Source organism: Prorops nasuta, unplaced genomic scaffold (assembly GCF_024137725.1).
Source record: "Prorops nasuta isolate Cenicafe-Biocafe unplaced genomic scaffold, Cenicafe_Pnas_1.2 PNAS00030, whole genome shotgun sequence".
In the NCBI taxonomy this organism is placed as follows: domain Eukaryota; kingdom Metazoa; phylum Arthropoda; class Insecta; order Hymenoptera; family Bethylidae; genus Prorops; species Prorops nasuta.
Window position 1 is genome coordinate 1,426,244 of NW_027116827.1, and position 21,115 is coordinate 1,447,358.

The 21,115-nt window shown below is 35.0% G+C and overlaps 1 protein-coding gene across 3 annotated transcripts in view; it reads left to right on the forward strand.

Moving 5' to 3' along the window:
• Positions 1–20,155, forward strand: part of mspo (M-spondin) — a 163,098-nt gene extending 142,943 nt beyond the window's left edge. For all 3 annotated transcript variants that reach the window (XM_066742657.1, XM_066742658.1, XM_066742655.1), the window contains exons 5-7: positions 6,393–6,565; positions 13,403–13,818; positions 15,209–20,155. In XM_066742657.1, coding sequence (XP_066598754.1) covers positions 6,393–6,565; positions 13,403–13,818; positions 15,209–15,423 — 804 coding nt within the window. In that variant the 3' untranslated portion in view covers positions 15,424–20,155. The remainder of the gene's footprint in view (positions 1–6,392; positions 6,566–13,402; positions 13,819–15,208) is intronic.
• Positions 20,156–21,115: the final 960 nt, after the last annotated feature.

Consider the following 21,115-nt stretch of genomic DNA (forward strand, 5'->3'; position numbering starts at 1 on the left):
GTCATACATTCTCATTCCTACGAAAAATAATTTATTTTTTCAGATGCATTTTAATAGTTACACAGCAATTTTAATTCTAAAAATTCAATCATATTTCCTATGCAGGGAATGAAAAGATATGACAGTATACAACTGATGGTAAACAGTAAAATTTACTTTAATATTTTCCCCGTTTATTACAGGGATTACCAAGAATAGTGATAAATAATAATGTGATCATCTTGAAGATGTAGCCTGTGTTATATCCGATGCACAAAAGTGTGAAAAAAGTTTGAAAAGAACTGGCGGAGCTAGTCGAAACAAGGCGTGCATTAGGTTCACCTAGCCATAGAGAGCAGAGTTACGATATCGTACTGGAGGCTGTAATACCTTCAAGTATCTGGCAAACGAGTGCCCATACCCGTTAGACTTACCAATCACCACTAGGTCCAAACGTACGTGCCAAGAGTGCCAAGCTCAATTCCCTGCTCAATGAAAACTTTCGACCAATACGCCAGATTGAAATATGCAAATGTATTCATTACCAGCCCTCTTCAAAGATTATCAATTAACATCGGTGAGGGCTTGGCTTCTGAGCTTTCGCGATTATGAAGAGAAGCCTGAAATACCGTAGAGAATCGATGCTTTGAAATTTATACTTAATATTGCTTTCGAATTCCCATTGGCATTGCATTCATAAACATGATGGTACAGAGAAGCTGAACGTCTCGGCTGGCGATTCCATAAAATAAAAATAAGCTAGGAATATTTCGGTGAGGATCTGGTGCGGTGTGCACGAAGCAGCAAAGCATTTGTGTGTGTAGTTCTCTCGATGGGAAATTGTAGTATCTATCGATGGACGAGCCACCAGCCAATCAGAAGCCTTACTTCAGCAATCCAAAAACTGATCAGAGAAATTTATGCGAGTTGTTCGAGTTTGCAGAGTAAATACGGGAGTGGCAGATCTACCTACCTCTCGCACCTGCACAAATCATTGGTTTTCCATCACATTTTAGGTACACTCCTGTAGGTATACAGGGTATCGCATGCTTGTGAGTGTAGACTGGCTTTCCGACAACATGGGTCACTAATTAACGAGGGTGTCGTTTGCATAGGTGCGGCGCAGGCGAAGGGATCGAACAGAAAAATTTCAAAAATTTCTGTTTACACCCCCACCGAAACTACCCTCCAAGGGTTATACCCAACCTTCACTTTATATCATCCCCTCCAACTCCACCAATTCTCATCACTCCCTCATTCGGACCCTACCATTTTGTTCCCCTAGTAATACTTAACTTTTCAACATCCAAGCAAATGAGTTTATGAAAATATAATACGCGTACTGATGGAATTTTCTAGTCATGTATATCACTCACAACTCGCGTGTTTTCTCTACAATTTTTAACTAAACCGGTAAGAATATTTTAATATTACGCGCACTCTGAAATCAGCCGTTTCAAAGTGGTTTTTATTATTCGTAAATCAGATTTCAAAGTGTGCAAAGATATTTTATTAATATTGCAACAGATATTAAAGATTATTTCAATGCCTGTTTTTCATGTAAACTGTGTGCATAGTAATAACTCGAATTTAATATTTATCTGTAGTCTACATGAAATAAAAATCCAGTCGTATATCGCGTAAAATATAATTCAAACAATATCTCCGTTTATCACAGTATAAATTCAGATAAAACCAAAAAAGTCCATTGTTAAAATTTTATATTATATTTTTGTACCGTGTAGGGTTTAGACATACATATAAAACTGTACTAAACGTTCTAAAAGTACATGTAATCTATTTAATTTAACTTTCAGTAAAGTATTACGAATTTCGAGAATCAAGATGACCTTTCCGTCAGAGAATATTAATACATTATTCAATGCTAATAAATCTGTGGCCTAGTGTGTTCGAGACCGGAAAGAGCTTAAGATTTATCTCTCGATCAATACATTCGTATTGACTAAAAATTTCAAACACCATTATTTGTCATTATACAAGCAAACACATTCCTGATTAATGCGAAAATATGACCGAAATTAAGCGACACTTTGTTATTCTCGATTAATCATACCTACTTGTAAGCAAAATAAAATTAATCCAGTAAATCGACTGACGCAGTTGAATAAATCATTGAATTACAATAAAATCGACCGGAGAGAAACTGAGAATTGAATTGTATAGCGAATAAAATTGAAGAAAAATCTGATGACCAATGGATTATTAAAGAAGCTTTGAAAATAGCTGATTCATCGGATGGATTAATTTGAAAGGATTTACAGAGAGATACAAGTCAGACACAAACTGATACAGTTCTATAGTACATAGCTGGATATACAGTTCCAGCACTGCGATGCAGTGAAACGTGAACACACAGACTTTTACGTATGTATGCGTGCATGCTCTACAAGGTATTAGCACGCGCTGCATCGCACGCTCGAGGTAATTTCTCCAGTCACGTAGCCGGGAATGTTTTGGTTGGTAATATCAGGCCCGTTTCCGTACTACGCTTCCGGGTCTTGCCGGTAGTCCAGTTTTCCTTGGTATTCGACTACGGAGAGAGCAAAAAGGACACGTAAGCTGCGACGAAAAAGCATAGCCTGCCTTTTGCAGGGCCGCAGTAAACCGAATTTCAAGCCGCATAGTGAAAGCTAAATGAAACTCTCTGGAATACCGTAGGTACAAATAGTTTACCGAGAGTTTTGCAACAAAGAAAAACCAAGTTTAAACTCCATTCAAAATCGAAAGTGGCTTTTTTACCAATTTCTTATTTACCTGGAAGAAAACTAAAGCTGTACACAAATTTCAAAATTTTATAATTTGTCGCAATGCAGACAGGAACGGACAACTTTGGACGCCAACGAAACGCAAAAGTTCCTTTTCCAAACGTTCAACTTCCATTGTGTTATATAGAAAGAGAATCAAAAGACGCAAGTAACGATGAATTATTAAGGAATTTTCCACTAAATTTTTTGTATACCAATGCTGAAAGCACAAGCTAAATCAGAAAAGCATTAGCAAGTGAACTCGGTAAAAGCTACCAATTGACATCTCAATAAATAATTTGAAGAAATGAAGAAGCAGATTGAAAAGCTGGGAAGAAAGTTGGTAAAGCGTGTAAAAGCAGAAGTTACCGAAGGTCTATTATAGCGGTTGCTAAGCCAGAACGTATAACGAGACGACCATGAAAAACGCGATGAAAAAGTTGTCTGCGGACTTGAGGCACGTAGGTGTATAGCTACGTGCACCTACGTGTACCGTGTACCGCGCCATCGCGTCGTGGCAAATACCGGGCTGCTGCTGCAGGAAGAAAGCTGAAACGAGAATTTGCAGAGTAACCCCTATGCAGACCCTCCAATTACGCTTTTACGGATCTCGCTTGGAGCCGCGATTGCTCCCAGTTCGATTTACACGCAGCACAACTCTGTACGATTTGACAGAACGCGACGTTGAAATAGATACATGTACATATATACATATCTGTGAGATATGTTTATGTATCTGCGTTTTATTGTCAAAATCACAAACTCTGTGCATTTGTTTAGAAACATGATACTATTATAAGGTGCAGTATACATACATGGTGCGGCTTATATTGAAAATCCTTGAAAGAATCTTCTGAACCATTTATTGGCAAGGCTCGGTTAAAACCCTTTCGATTGGTTTACCGATATAGCTGACCTATAGGGTACTTTGAATTAAAGATGTTGTAATCCCCAAGTATTTCTTAAGCAAGGTTTAAGCTTTAAAATAGCAAAGGGCTTTTCTCTTTTAAATCCCATCCTCTAACCAGAGTTGTCAGTCTGACGCGAATTAAACGCACCCTGTATATAATAAATAGTACATTGTTCTTTCTCTCTCATTTTGCAATCCTACCTGTACCTATGTTTTATCTTGGCATTGTCTGTCGTAACAATATCAACCCTCTACGCTTAGATTTTGCCTGGTTATACCGAGACTTCGTGCCAAATCCTCTCTCTCTCTCTCTCTCTCTCTCTCTCTCTATTCTACATACAAAAATAGTAAAACAACTTGTTTAAGAATAAAACCATTATACATAATAAAATATTCGTTACTGGATGTCTGGGAAAAACCACACGAAGCTCACACGTGTCCCTTACAGGAACTCTGGAAAAAGTTATGTATTCGATGTTTTAATCCTCATCGAGTAGGTTTTAAATTATTATGGTTCTACACTAACCAATATAGCAAAAGTTGTTAAAACCTAAAGATAATTACAACGCGTTAACAGCAAGATACAGCTTTACCTCTAAAATTGTTTAATAAAAAACATTCTTTATTATTTCTAAGAATTATAGTAATATTGCTCATAGAATCATAAGGCTTATAAATTTATTTCGAACGTACTTAGTTAGCGCTTGACATAGTTGGCAAAGATGTACATTCTCCATTGTCCGCAAAATAGAAACTAACAGTAACTACGAATAGCGTGTGGTTAACTGACCATTATTAATTGAGTAGTGTTATTACTCAATTTTCTTCTATGACCCTTGACCTAAAGTCGAAATTGCGGAACATAACGTTACTACAGTAGAAATATACAATAAATTTAGCTAAATTGGAACAGAATAATCAAGAACAGCTGACGACCATTATTGTCGGTTCTCTAATTTACCAGGATGCGCGGTGATTGTAAAAGACAATATTAAAATTTTAGATTACACTGGAATTTTAGCTCGTAGCATATATCTTATGCTCGCAATGGTACTTCACCATTGGTATTCTTGAGTAGTAGTGCGTGTGCTCTCCAATAATTGGGAGCTATGCGAGTGACCAGCTAACAGAGATACTAAAGCGTTGTTATTAATTAAGACCCAGCGCTGAATGTTAACAATCATTGGCCTCCTTCATATTAATAATCTTAAATTATATACCGAAATGTTGCATTTTCCTTAATTCCACTTTATACAGCGAAAATTACTGCACTTCTGCAATGGTAAAAGCATCCTAGTCTTTAAAAATACCGCTCGTAGGTAGTAAGAAATAAATAAATTTTAAAAGCTTTTAAAAAATATTGTGCAGAGGAAGCAATTATCGTATCAGTGAGTATGTCAAGTAGTTTCAAACAGTTATGCAGTGAATAGTGAGCTTATACTACTTGACAAACTATTAACATAATTAGAAGGTAAAAAAACTACTCTATGCAATTTCGATGTAATTGATTCAATATGAGGAAAAACTTATCTGATAATTAAATGATAGATTATCAAAAGATCATGTTTCTATTTAATTCTGATAGTAACAAAAATTCTGAAATGGAAATAATTAATAATAAACTAACTGGAGAAAAAGGAAAATCTAAGTTACACCAAGATCAAGCTGATTCAGCTCTCTGCATTAGCAGTAGAACGTGGAAGCGATAATAGTTGGCCATTGACCATGACGTTAACTTTCCTCAAGTCTCTCTTAGCTCCGCAATACACTACTGCAATAAAGAAAATAATTGTTATAGTATATCCTTCTAAAAGAGAGCTTCGTTCTTAAAGGGGAGTGCCAGATTTTTTCAACATCTGCCTTTGAAGAAAAATCATGCAATAATCAATAACCGTACGTAGCTTTAGATAAATAATTAAGCAATAAAAGCTTTGTATCTAATATAAATGTGGATATTGATCACAACTCATGCTAAAATACATATAGCTTAAAAAATATAAACTATTGCAATACGTTCTCTGAGGCATGCAAAATTTGCTCGATATATGTATATGTTACATTGGAATAAATGATTTCGGAAATTGAATATTTAGTCGAAACTCACTAATTGGATTTGCAATGGAATTGAATAATTCTGCTCGCAATAAGCTCGAAAATGGTAAATCAGCGGGATCTGTAAATTTTCTATATAAATACGCGTTCTATTCCGAAATGTTCTTTGACGATTTAGAATGCGTGGTTAAAAGTTGAAACTTTGTAGCGGGTTAATGAAAAAAGAGGGGAAAAGGTTGAGAGTCGTTGACCATAGGACCATAAAGTCTCGTTGGCTTTAATTCTAGCGAATAGCAGTGACCACTGGCAGGTGTGACTAATCGTCTGAGTGCCAGAGCTAGGTCCGATGCTCGACCCCAACGACAATGCTGTATAACACCGCTCATCTCCGTTGGGACGGCACGTGCTGCAGCAGCAAAGCTTCCTTACAAATACTTACTTGTAATTCTCGTCTTTGTGGAATCCAAATCCAACATCATTAAGCAACCTTATACCGCGTTGCATCATTTCTGTCCCTGGAACGTTTAAAATGTTTTGTGAAATCGTAAGCCCTAAAATGTGAAATAACAAGTAGGAAAATAAACCGAAGGGTAGAATTTGTTTTTTGCTGATGAACAGGCAAATATTTCGTATTTACTGCTAGTAGAAGCAATCATAACGAGCAAAATATTCCACTCGTGTTTCAGCTACGAGAATACACCTTAACGGAGACGTATCACGAGGATGATGTTGAAGTGGAATTCGTCAGCAACGACAATCTATTCTCGAATAGTCCGACCCCAAGAGGAATCGATCCGAACAGAGAACTGAACGAGGCTATTGCCGAAGAACGAAAGGAAATGGATACTCAAAGATACAGGTAACCCATCTCCTCTACTTTCACTATGCTTTCTTAATCATTCCCCTTCTCATTTCCCACTTTTTTTTATTGAAAAATCTGACTAAATCTCCTCTTGACTCTCATCGCATATTCCTTTTCTTTTATGTTTGTTCCTATTATCGTATTATTTCTTCTACATTTAAACATTGAAAATGTTAAATGAGAAATTTTCAAATTATGCACTTACCATATAATGACAACATTTGATAATTGATGAAAAAAGTGGTGAGAGAAAAGTATCTAAGCGCGCGTGCAAAAGACTATAAAGGAGGCAATAAGGAGTCATAGTTAGGGAGGTAAGAAAAAAAAAACAAGCTGAATAGATGCTATTGAAAAAAGGATACTCCTTTCTAAAGATCGAGGTCTGTGCAACAATGTCCGGCTCGGACGTATCGCAAAAGAGGTCTGGGAATAGAGCTTCATCCGCTAAACAGTCTGGAAAAGTGCAGAGCCGGCTGGAAAATCCAGGGACGCTTTTCCTGCTACTAAAAAGATGGAAAAAGATAGGGAAACTTTCACACCCAAGATACATGCATGGATGCATTTCAATGTTTCTCTTTCAGGCTTCCTGCCATGCTATTATCATATCATCAGTATCTATTGACTTTAAAAACTTCTTCGTCAGCCTCCACTTTTCATCGTGAGTTTTTCTTTTTTCGCCAGAAATGATTGAGGAACAGATGAATCAATACTCGGTTCTCTTTTTTAATTTCACTTAGCTGTTGCAAAATTTTCCTCGTTTCATTATTTAGCACACTTTAAATTTAGTTTCAAATTGCAAGAGCTTCATATAAATACAGAAACTTCCTTCCAGTGTTATGATTGGAGTGAGTTATTTGACGAAAATACTCTTACACATTTATCCTTAATCATCTGACTGTATTGTCGAGTATACCAAAATAATAACTACCATTAATAGTTTACTAACTTGAAGGAATAACTGAGATATTTTTGAAAATTTCAAGCAGAGAAAATTTATTAAAAACGTAGTAAGGACACAACAAACAAATATAGTACAAATTTAGAAAATATAATGAAATAATTGTAGAGATATTACAGCTTCATTTACACACACTTCTGGAAAAAACCAAAACTGATAACTATCTAGTGGGTTATTTTATTCCGTACAAGAAGATTTTCTTACGATGGCACATGAGAATCGTTTTATCCGACTATAAAAGCCATGGACTCACTTTATACAGGTTGGGCCAGAAATCATAGCACAACCGGCTGGTGGGTATATATACTCTTCTGAATAAAAAGAAATGAATGAAGATTTGAATATAACATTTTTTATACGAGGCTGCGTTTTCGAGAAAGCAAAGTTTAATTTAAAAAATTTTGTTCAACTGCTTAGTCATTTAATATGATTTACCTATTGTGTATTCTTTTTACTGTCATTGTTTCCGTTTGAGACGGTCTTTACGAACATTAACTTCAAAGGAAAATTATTTTTCTACACACCATATAGCTTACTATAGGAGTCATAACTTTTTTATCAGTCTGCGTTATATGTAATTCACGTTAATGATATGGTAGTAGCAGGCAATAGCAACGTAAGTGCATGAAAACGTAAACGTAAAGGTCGATTTTCTGCACACGTCCGTTCTTTATCCGTTCCGTCTTCGATCCGTGTACTGACGAAAAAGTTTACATTGAAACTCATATACTGAATTACTGGCGCGGATACGGGTAGGTGTAAATGTTCCATTTGAGCCAAAACTATAATCTTTGTGTCGGCGCACGGAACGGGTATGTACGGAGCAGACATATGAAAATCGATTTTAATTCAGGGGTCGGAAGTGCAACTTTTTTTCGATTAACAAACTGTAAAATCAACCAATTGATATCTATTTTCGTATAACTCATTGGAAAGAGTATTGACAGACAATGCGACGTAGTAGACAAAAACCTAAACGTAATTCAAACACACTAAAGACTACTTTTTGCATTTTTCGAACGATGTTTACATTTAAATTTACGTTGCTCATCTGCCATCATCATATAAGCTAATGGTATATATATCATTCAGTAGTTAAATTAACTTTAATTTTGCCGGATAACGAAAGCCGTGTGAAAAATTGGTATATCAAACTTTTTTCTTATTGTTCTATATAGAATCACCTACCAACCGATTGTACTAAAATTTCCGCTTTGTATAATATCACGTTTAATAAAACCTTATTATAACGTTGATTTTCAATAGTTTTTCTAATGCTTAATTGCTTTCACCGTTCATTGTAAAAGTCACTCGTTCTTAAATTAAACGGAATAGGATAAAATTCAGTGGTATATTAAAATGACACGAGATCTCCTATAGGACGCCGTATAGAAAAACACCTTGTATACCATAATACCATGTATTGAGTGCACTATAAAAAAACTTTTGAACTGGTTAAATACTAGTATACGCGCCAGTGGTTGCTAGGTAATATTTAATGATGGTAAGTCATGTCATCGTGTAAAGTGAACCAATGAGCGTCGTAAACAATGTACTCGGTCTCTGCTCTGGGCACGAGGATATAATGTGTGATATAACAACAATTATGGAACGTATATAGGGTGATTTTGCGACAGGTAATCAAACCTGACACTGCTGGGCCCATGTTTTACATCACATATTTGTCTACGGCTATTAACAATCATGAAACGTGTCTATTAAAGTGTTCCTTTTTTTCATACATATATAATATCTTAATTATTACTTATACGATTAATGCGAACAGTTGTCTAATATAAAAAGTTTCAAATAAAAATTTATTTACAAAAAAAGAGACTGTTAATCGAATAATTTTTCTATTTAATATTTATAATTAACGTTGAAAATTCAACCTTACCGAAATACTTTTTAAAAGAAATTGCTTCAAATAGTTTTTACACATGACAAGTTATTTATTTGTTAAATACAAAGATTTTCCGCTTGAGAAAATTATACAGTTTGCATTGGCAATGTATATCTGTAGTTGTGTGCATAGGAGTAACAGAATTAGGCAGTTGTAGTTAGGGAACACGTATATAGGGAGTAATCTGCAATTTGAAGATCAAACCTCACTCGGGTCGGACCATCCATTTCTGAGTAATAGTGTTACTCCACTAGCGAATTCGCTGACATGATAAACTTCGTAAAGATCAATGCCGTATCTACCAATCCAATGTTTACTATTCTAGAGCAGTTTCTTCAGAATAAAATGCGAAAAAGGTATACTTTTTGATAATTCACCTTAAACACTTAACAAAGGACAAAAGTTGTTTAACCAACGTTTAAACATTCATTGTATATCTGAATAAAAAACGATAATAGGATAAAAATTACAAATAGTGGATATATAGAGATTCGTTAATGCAAATCTTAATTTCAACTATTCTGATTTATGTTACCATAAGTTACCAGCCAAAAATTACAGCCTGCGTACGAAGGTCGGGCGCTTATCCATTTCCGAATAATGACGTCTCACGGAGAAATGGATATATTACGCATATACCGGATCGAATATATGTATGTAGTATGCAGCTTTGGCAAATTGAAAGTGAATGTATTCCATAAACGAGAGACTCAAGCGATTTCAATCGTCTCTATATACGAACTCACAAGAAAGCTTTCGACTTATTTGCTAATGCAACATCGTTCACCTGCAGTTTTACGATTATTCGTTCAAATGTTACAGAGATTGATCTTGAAAATTAATGTTTATTACTTAATAAACGCAGCTAAGCTTATATTACCGAAAATGAGTGATTTCCAAACATTTGGCTGATCTAAATTATTCGCTAGTTAAGGCTTTCGCGTGGTTTGCATGGTTTGAGCGTTAACAACTTTGAAAAGTTTGACGATAGAAGAGATTTGTGCTGTGTGATCTTATCGACAGCGTCATCTCCTTGCACAGTCATATATCGAAGGTGCCCGCGCGAAATACCCTTATCCATGTAATATCCAGCAGCCATTGACCCGAACAATCGATAGGGCGTTCGTCCATTGGCTCATATCAGATCGTTCAGCAAAAATTCGATCCGATTTCAGTGTCTATAGTATTTGAATTCATATCATTCGATTCAATTGACAACTTTGTTAGATTTAATAGTGATTACTGCTACCTTCTGTATAGCTCCTATATTTTTATCGTATATTCAAAGTGTCAATTGTCTAGAAGATTCTGAAAAACTAAAAGTTACAAAAATAATTTAGTTTATTGTAGAGTTATATAGATATGGAAAAATAATTAGGTTACTTTTAAATAGAGAAAATAATTTGATACTCGACAATATCGATAAAATATCTCGAAGATTAAATGAAAAGAGAAATTATTAGCTATATTGTTTAAAATTTCCTTTACTTTCTCCAATCCATAAAATAAAAGAATAATTATACGTGAAAACACGTATCGCTTGAATATCACTTTAACAACTATAATTTCAAAAGTTACGCGCTTCTTCCACACATTGATACAATTAGCTATACTGCTATGTACAGTTTGACAAAGTTAAACGTAATTTTAACTTATCCGCACACGGGCACTAATGAAGTTATTACTTCGTTCTTTAGAAGGCTGTAACTTTCCTCATGTATAAATGTACCACGATTGTATTACTATAATGGTTATTTAAATTAATTCAAACAACATACGAAAGACGAATCATCATAAGATATATGGAATAGACGAAGCTATAAACGACACTTCGAGATGAAGCTTTAGGTACATATATAGTTTAACAAAATTGTTTAATTGCAAATATTCTTGTGGGAAATAGATGGAATAAAGTTGAAAAGTTTGGAGTATCTCAAAGGCTTAAATTGTTTTAAACGTTTTAAAGAAAAAAAAATATATATATATAAGTAACATTCAGAGCGATATTCCAATTTAGTTAAAAGTTCCTCGTCTCGGAGCGAAGTACTTTACGTGCCCCGCAACGTAGCTTATATCGAATTTTTCCCTCTACTATCATAAAAATAGAACTTAACTGCTGAAGCAAAAAATCTCATTATTGGATCGATAGGTTTTTATCCAACTTTACGGACGTCACTTAGTTTTCGATGAAAGTGGATCCTAAGCTTCGTTTAGATTATATGTCACCATCAGAATTACTCGTTAAACTGGCATGTAAAATTCAAGATCATTTACATTCATTTTAATCAATCCGTCTTATTGGAATTTCTTGAGATAAAACTTTGACAGACTCGAGACAACGCGGGAAGCGGGCAAATGGTTGGCAGTGAATGCATGTAATAATAATAGGTTTAGCTGCTAGATCAAACATTAACGTTAATCCAAATGAAATAGAAGATACATACACGCTGATAGAGAAATTTGGGGAAAACGATGGATCACGTATTCTGGCCAAAGTTAATGGCGAACCTCGTTTAAAATTTTCATTGCGTTTTATATCAGAGATATAAAACAAAATCATTTACCACTTAATTAACGCATAGTTACGAAATGAAAGAACATCCAAATATTCATTAATGAATAATACGTGAAATTATTGTTATTTGAGAGCCATTATCCATTGATGAATATCACAGGAATAAAAGGAAATAAAGGAATTAAAGAAGAATGCGTTTGAATGTGTTTTCATGATAAATTGTAGTAGTGAAATGTTCTATCTAAAGTATATTGAGATGAGAAAGCTCTGCTCTAAAGCTATATACACTATTGAATGAGTGAAAGATCGAAATGTTGGAATGGAATAAGTAATAAAGTTTAAGCGCATTAGCAAGAAGTAGAATGAGAGGATAGAAGAGACGTTAAACATGAGCTTTCTGCCGTCTGCTTATGTGCTTTAGTGAATGTTATGAGGAGAGAGAAGGGGTAGGAAAGAAGCAGGGGGTAAGAGGGGTGACTCACGTAAAAAGAAACGCACATTATGAGATCGCTGACAGGAAAAGCTATACATAAATTTCGGTTCACGTGCATATACACGATTGCCTGAATTTTCCATACAGTTGTGATTTTTCGCAACTCCAAGGGAATTTGGAATTCGCGTCACCGCGTGGGAGATTGAAATTTATATGCTCCGCGAACTCCAATTTGAAAACTTTTCGCAGACCAGACGTGCAATTCAAATGGGAGGCTTAACGCTACAACGGAGTATGACAAATAATCTTTTAATCGATTGAATCTGTTATTTGGACCTATAATTTTCGAAAACCTACAGACTCCGATAGATTTTATTTTAACCTCGTATAATGACAACTATATCTATATGAATATGAAAATTTAATTCTGATTAAAAAGAACTTTTTACCATGCAGTTAAAGAAAAAAATGTAATATTAAAGTTACAACACTAGAAAATGGTAACAAGGAAAATCTAAAATCTGGTAATAGAAGATGGGAGAATTTTCTGGCGAGGCATGAATTTTCCTCTTGTCTTCTGCACTCTCATCCTGTGTGGTAGACGCTGAACTCGTAAATCATGTCCCGAAATTGTTTCTCACTCCCCTACACCTTGGCTCGATAAACTGGAGGATACCTGAAGGTGCCTCCGGCAAAACCGCCGACAACGACTACGACAATGACAACGACGCCGGCTACGAATACGACCATAGCTTTGCGACTGCTCCTCAACCGGTACTCGGAAAACTATAGTATTGTCAAGAAATATCAAGCTTCGATACACTGAAATATCGAACGATGAATCGATTCAAGGACATAAAAATACACACTCTTCTCGTTTAACTCAAACAGTTTAATAAAAAGCGAACAATCTCACCAAATATTAAAGCTACCTCGATCGATATAACGTCCCTTCAGAACCTGCGCCACACGAGTAATGTTTTGTTTCTACATTTTACCAAATAATTCATTTTTAATGATTTCAGATATTGGACCACGTCAGGTAGTGCGCAACAAGTCGCGACCGAGCCACCGAGAGACAACAAAGCAGCCATAATGAACAGCATTGCTAGTTCTTACGCTTTGCAAAGACTCAGGTTTTCTTCAACACCAACGCCGAATGGTTCACGGATAGGAGATGGCAAAGCCTCGTGGACCTACTACCAAACGTATAGAAATCCGGTCGATACGCAGAAAGCTCAGATTTACCAAGAAATTCAAAGAAAAAAGGTCCAGAAGGCACAAATTTATCAAGATATTCAAAGAAAATTGTCCAATACTACGTCATCCACGAATTTTTTCCATACGTGGAAAAATTCAAATGACACAGTCGAACAACGTCAGCACAGACTCAGGATGAAACACCATAGGTTGTTGTCGAAAGGGAAACGTCCTAGAATGCGTATGTATATTTTATTCAACTTTTGCTTGAAAATTCATCAAATTCAACAAAAATTTAACCGCATGATTCGTGATTACCCAATTAAAATTTAATGACAATTTTCATATTATTTTTCCCCATGTTCCATTGTATGTTAAATAGATTTTGGAAAGAATGGATAATATAACTTTTTCACAAAGGATCAATATTTATCGAGTGTACTAAAGCTGCCAGAGTGACGCAAGGCCATGAATGCCCTGGTGCGTGTTTTCCTCTGCTAACTTTTGCTTATAATACACCACCAGACTTTCAATTAACCCTTTAAACTAGTCCACGATACGCCAATACTACAAGTACGAGTAGGAAGTATAACTTTCCATTTATGTCGCTGCCGTTTAATGTAAGAGCAGAACATAACCTGCTTCTCGGTCGTATTCTGTTCTTCACCGCAATCAATCAAGAAAGACGATTGTTATTAAAGTCATTTTTTCTCTGTTTTAGATACCATTTTTTCATACTTTCTATTTATTCGTGCATCTTACACATATTTCATGTTTCTTTATCATTACGAAACTCTTTTCAAAAGCGAAATACCAGAGATTCTCGAGAGAATTATAAGATTAATTTTTTATTTGCTCGATACGATTCTCTCTAGACGTCAACTACCTGATGGAACGTTGTAATATTTAACTTTAATCAGAAGCTGTTTATGATAATGTTAAAACTATTGAAATAAATTATTCCATAAACGTCAATAACGACTCCCATTGGTTCCCGTCCCTCGAGAGACGCCACTTTTCACTCTTTAGCATACTTATTAAATCTCAGTCGATCGCAACGAAAAATTGTCAGGATATCGGCTGCCTATCGACAGGTCACTTCTCACCGCGACTGAAACTAATTTTTAGCGAGATGTTTATAAAATTGATAATCTATGGACTTTTTTATTTAATTTATTTAAGAGCCAAAGAGCGTCTGTCTGCTAATATTTTTTTAATAACACGGTAATGCATTTTGATATAATTATGCAACCTTACATAAAAGCTCTGCCCTGTACATACAATGCATAAAGTATACGCATAAAGCGAAATATCCAGTAAACGAGCACGGAGGTTAAAGTGTGCGAATGCAAAACACAGTGACGCCACGCTTTGCCGTGATTACGAAATAATCAGAATTACCATATTCCCATAAGCTCGAGCTTGACGCTGCATTATTAATTTTACGACTATCGATTCTATCTATGGTATCTGATATAATGTTATCGCATAATTAACAATATCATCCTGCCACGTTCATTCGTGTCATCGGAGTTGAATTAGTTAATGTATTGAGATATGGCCCTGCGCACACACATGTGCAATGGATGAAAGAAGAAATTGAATCTTATTTAGGCTTTTGTTTATCTCAGGTCCACCCAGAGACTGTAAGGTCGGTGAGTGGGGTCCATGGAGTGCCTGCAGTCGCAGCTGCGGAGTTGGCGAGACGCAAAGAACGCGAAAAATAACGATAAGGCCGCGACGAGGAGGTACAGCATGTCCACCCCTGAAGGAAACCAAATGGTGTGGCAGCGTCAGTCCGTGCACAAACGACAACAAATCTGTAGTGGACGCCTATCAATGGTAGTTTGTCCAAATCTCATTATCCATAAAGCCAATCCTCGGTCCTTCCCTCTCGGCCCCCTCTCCTCCAGTTGAAACTCTCGCTCCACCGTGGCAAAAATGTCCATGATTGTATATGCGCACTAGAAAACATTCGACCAATCGTCGGCGATGCCAAGCCAATACATGCATTGATTAAATTAGAGTGTAAAAAATGCCATAGCTCATTATTGGATTGAGAAAATAGCACTGCCATTCATACAAAATTGTCAGCAGTCGTTTTCATCAATGCAGTCAGCATGGGAATATCGATGAGACGAGATTTTTACTTTCTATTGACCATTATGATGATACGAGACTGATGCAATTTTGATGAGCGTTTAACCGATTGAGCGTTGTTAGAGGGACTTCACTTATCGCCATCAGCACGAGCATGACAAAGATGAAACTCTGTTTGTGCAACCGCGAACCTTATCCACTTTGTGAATTGCAATCACTGATAGTTCCAATATCGATTCACCATTAGTTAATCAAATGATATATTCTCTGAATAAAGTGAAATCCAAAATGAAATTAAAATGTTCTTTCTCCTTTCTTGCTTTAAATCAATATATTAAATGTGTTCGCGCGCGGGTCTTCTGTAATATTTCAACGGTATTCGTCCCCAAAATACATTTTAGTATTTTTCAGATAGATTCGGGTTTTTATTCCGTCTGCTGGATATTATGAATTCCACCGATATTAATTTTAAGCTGTGAAAGGGTTTGTAACAGCGTAAAGAATGATTAAATCTTAACATTATTCAAATCATGAAAAAGACTCTCTATAATAATTTTTATACAAGATTATTATTCAAGGAATAATACTTGAATCATGCTGTCGAAACCGAATTGGTACGAGTTTTTTGAACCATAAACTTTGTCTTTGAAAGTTTGGATGGACAATTTATAAATAACTTATATTTAGCGTTTTATGATAATTATAATAAATTAGTATGGATTGTGTAAGAATAGAACTGCGATGTAATATTTTGCGTAGTAAATAGTAGTTAGCCAGTTTTAACCTTAGAGTTCTATTTTCGTTAAAGGGAAAGAATGTATCGGTAATCGATCGCCAACTGACGCTTGCTTCTTTTGTGCTTGATGATTTATGCAAATAACGGAAATGTAGTCGCCAAATACCAAAGAGAAATTCGAATCGCTCTTCTCCCGTACAAAAGCTATCCCAAGCTTTGCGAGAAAGACGTGCGACTGGTGGAAAGCTCCACTTTCCATCATTAAACACCTTTGAGAACTCTCTAATTTTTATTTTTAACTTATCTACGCTATACACTCTATTCGTGCCTCGTTTGCCAAGATAAATAAACAGCAAGCATATTTTCAAGTACTTATTATGGCTAAAAAGTTATTAGTTTTGACCCAGAAAAATATCAATACTCTGCGAGAAGGTGAAGGATAATTTAATCAACCTAAAAATCATGAAATAAAATCACACGTATAATTAACGTTACGAAAGAAAAAGTAAAAATCATTTATGGAGCTTGAATCTCCCACCAACCCTTTCAACTTTTTGGCTTCGGCTGAGATGTAACAAACTCCACGTGCATTGATAAAGAAAACTAACAGAAGCTCAGGGGGATAAAGAGTTTTTCTTGAGAGGCAAAGTTCGGCACGATATCGGTAAAGAGGCGTAATTAGCACGTATATAGAACCAAACATAAGCAAGTGGCAAACACATTTTTTCTAATTGCCTGTCACGTAAGAAATTCTTCGTAAATGCGGAAAGGCTGAATGGAGACGAAGTAAGAAGTGAAAAAAGAAAAGTGAAGCAGGAAAAGGAGAGCTGGGCAGCAAAGGTATCGTATCGGTAGGGGGAAGGGTCGGGTCTTATCGGACTTTAGCCGTCGTTGCCGGATACTCACTGCTTAAACCAACTTTTTGTTAGTTGCTTTTCGGATCAGAGTTTTCCCTATTTGCCCGTTGACTTCGTCGCTTTTCTTGACCCTTTAGAAAACATTTGTACGTAATTCGCATTACAAACGCGCTTTTATAAAAAATAATCATTCAACCGCTTCCTCAGCGAAGCCTAAATAAACGAGTGTATTAAAATTTAATCCATAAATCTATCAATCAATACGATATCTAAATTTTTCTTGTTACGTGTAAAGTTATGCACGACATTGATTATGTAAAAATAGAACATTGAGCTTAATTTTATGTTTAATAAAATCACATTGGAAAAAACAAATATGGTATATATCTCTTAATACATTATCAACAGTATGATAATAAAAAGAATGAATAATTAGAGGTAAAAAGAATGTTAAAATGATAAAGGAAGCAGGGTGGATAAAATCGAGACAAAAATATTTCTTTTAAACTATTCGCTCATATTTCACAAGTTGGAAATAAGATAAGGATCTTTAATTCGAGATTCTAGAGATGTGGACAAAAGCTTGGTGCAGTTGTTGGTGTATTGGATTTATTTGATCTTAAAATTGCAATAGCGTTTGCATGGCGCATTTGCCCGGCGGGGAGTCCCGAAAGATTTAATAATTGTGAAAAAGGAGAAAAAGGATATAAGAGAAGATAAAAAGAGGCAAAATAAAGAAAAAGTGTACGAAAAAAAGAAAAGAAATGAAAATACTACTAGAGGCATCAGTAGGTACTATAGAGAGGGAGAGAGATGGAAGGATAAAAAGAGAGAGACAGAGAGAGAGAGAGAGAGCATTCACTTTGCGAATACTCCCCTACCCCTGCCACAATGTTTCGTGGCTTGGTAGGGAAATTTTTACAAGAATATCATCAGGTACGTTATAGATGAATGTATTATATCTTAGGTATAAATTTAATGATAATAATTAATAGCTAACGTTTAACGGTAACTTTATAATTAATAGAATCGTATGTTATCCCAGGGTGGATACGCTCTGTGGACACTTAATTACTGCAATCCCAAAGAATTCGGATAAGAGGGACGATTTTGAGAATAAAAAATCTAGTCTGATGTGTGCATATAAACGGCATAATACATTATTATAGTATTAGCATGATTTATTTTTGCGTCATATACAGTGAAGGATTTAAGAATTAAAAACTCCTGTAGAGAGGCTTTTCATTTGGCTAGACATTTTCTTAGTATCATCCCTTAATCTATGAATTTAAAGTGGATGGTTTTAAGTGTCCATTGTGTACGTGCAGTACGGCTCCCTCTATTCATCTCATATGTTTTCCCCAAACAGAAGAAAACACAAGAAAGATTCCAAATTCTCGCTAGCTATCACAGCTGTTTTCGATTTGTATATTATATTGATGGAGTTTAATGTAAGTAAAGCTTCTTAGTGACTAGTAGTGGTAAATGTGTTCTATGCGTATTCGTTGTGTAAAATTGGCCATTGATAAATAACCAGTAGCGTATATGTAGCCTCATCACCGATAACTTCGAAAGAAACAATAGATGTGTCAATATATTTCTAGTAAGCGAGATATTTGGAAGAGTAAGCTGATATTATTCTTGATTGTTGCAAGACCAACGGTATAATTTCTTCGTTAAATTCCATACAAACTTGATTAAAAATGTAGGAACCAGAAACGCGGCATTAAATTAACAAAAAATTATGATACATGCTTACGCTGATTTTTTGGAGGATCGTTAAGAAGTATAATTATAGTGATAAACAATTAAAAATAAAATTTAGTATTGAATAAATAATGAGAAGTTATATAAAATAATAATAGTAAATAATTATGTTAAATGGTTATAAGCAGCATGTAAAGTTTTATGCTAAAAGATAAAGAAATGGTAATAATATATAGATGATATTTAGTAATATTGGAGCTCAAACAAATATCAAATATTATTTATAATTTCACACAATCAAGAGCTCGAACAATGTACAGAGAGTGACAATTTTTAATTCTTCTTTCGTAGAAATATACCGAGGGTCTCGCAATTATATGCATTTCATTTTGAATCTGAAGGGAGGAACCGTTGCAGTCTTAATAGCATTAAAAATAAACATTTTGTAAGCTAAACGCTCCAGGATACTTTCCCCATGAAAGTTTCTACGCAAAAACAAGAAAAATCAAGCGAGGCATAGACAGGGAGAAAAAGAGAGAGAGAGAGAGAGAAACAGACAAAGAAAGAGAAGGAGAGGAAAAAAGAGAGAAAGGGAGAGAGAAAAATAAATAAAGAAATTTGGATAGAGAAAAGCGAGTTGTTTGATCTTTAAGAAAATAGACACGGTGAAATAATAATGCACATAGTGTATGAATGGTACACTCCTTTTCATTGTCCTTTTAGTATTCCCTTCCTTACCCATTTCTCTCTCTTTATCTCTCAACGCCAAATCCCTTCATCTCTGTCTTACGTTACTGGTTCAAAATGACTATGACAAATCAATGTTGGATCTATGGCGAAGACGGCGATAAAATGATTCTGTACAAGTCACTGTGCATTCTAACTTCTAAGGACTTTAGCTATAGGATTTAGTCTTTAAGCCTGGACACATGTAGCGATGTATAACACATAAGTTTATATTACATAATAAAATCTATCGAGAAAAAAAGAACCATAATTGTTTGTCACCTATCATTCTACTAGTACGTAATAAATAAAAAGGCTCAGTTTCACTTATTTTATAATAGTAGAATCTTCTAAAAGGTGATAAAGCTGTAATTAAATATAAACAACAATAAACTAATATAATTTGTAAAATAATATATTATTGATAATAAACCATTGGAGAAGCTTTTTAATTAAAGGCTAGATATACAAATTGTAAAAGAAGTTTTCTTCTTAGAATCCCTTCATCTGTAAATGGTTTTCGGGATTATATATATATATGTTAAGCACACCGCTCTACGTACATATTTAATTTCGTATATATAATTCAAGAGTCTGGAATATGAGGAATATCATATTTTAAGTTACATAATGTTACACTCTTCCTTTTACGTTCATTTATTACAGGTCTTCTAGGTATCATTTGAGGGGACCGCCTGTTTCTCTTTTCCAAGTTTTTTTCTGATCTCTGTCTGCAAGCTCAACTTGGTTTGCATCTCTTTCACCCAGCGACACCTCTTTCCGGCCTAGCTCTCCGTTTCATACGTTTTTCTAGCTAGGTCATAATAGGTTTTTGTTAAACCAGCCAACGAAATCTCGTTGAATTCTTTTTAAGTCACCTCCAAATTCGCTGACTCATCAGTCATGATGGATCAACCCACTTCAATATTTACTTTTATTATTTAACCCTTTGTATAATGATGCTTTTTTCTTTGTATTACTGGTACAGAGAAAAGTGTTCACTAACATCTATAATCTATGAGGACGAACGCCCAAAAGTGTGGACTTATAATACCAGCTAGATTACGTTATTCTAGCTACAGAAAATACAAAATTCATAGGTTTTACAGCACATACTAGTAAGCTAATTAAATGCTGACGAGGAAATAATTTTTTCATTTCAAGCAAATATAATACCAAGTATATTGAACCATTAAATATACAGAAAGAATAAAATTTATTGCTTGTGTGTGATTGATGAACAATTTTTTCCTATGTTAGAGATTTTTAGATAACTTCGGAGTAAAGAAAGAAGGAATGTTAATAGAGTATGAAACTAGCAATTGATAGTATTCGAATAAAAGGGAAGTATAGAAGAAACGTGTAATACTAGCCCAAAGAGAGTCGTATCAGCCTATAAGATTAACAAGGGT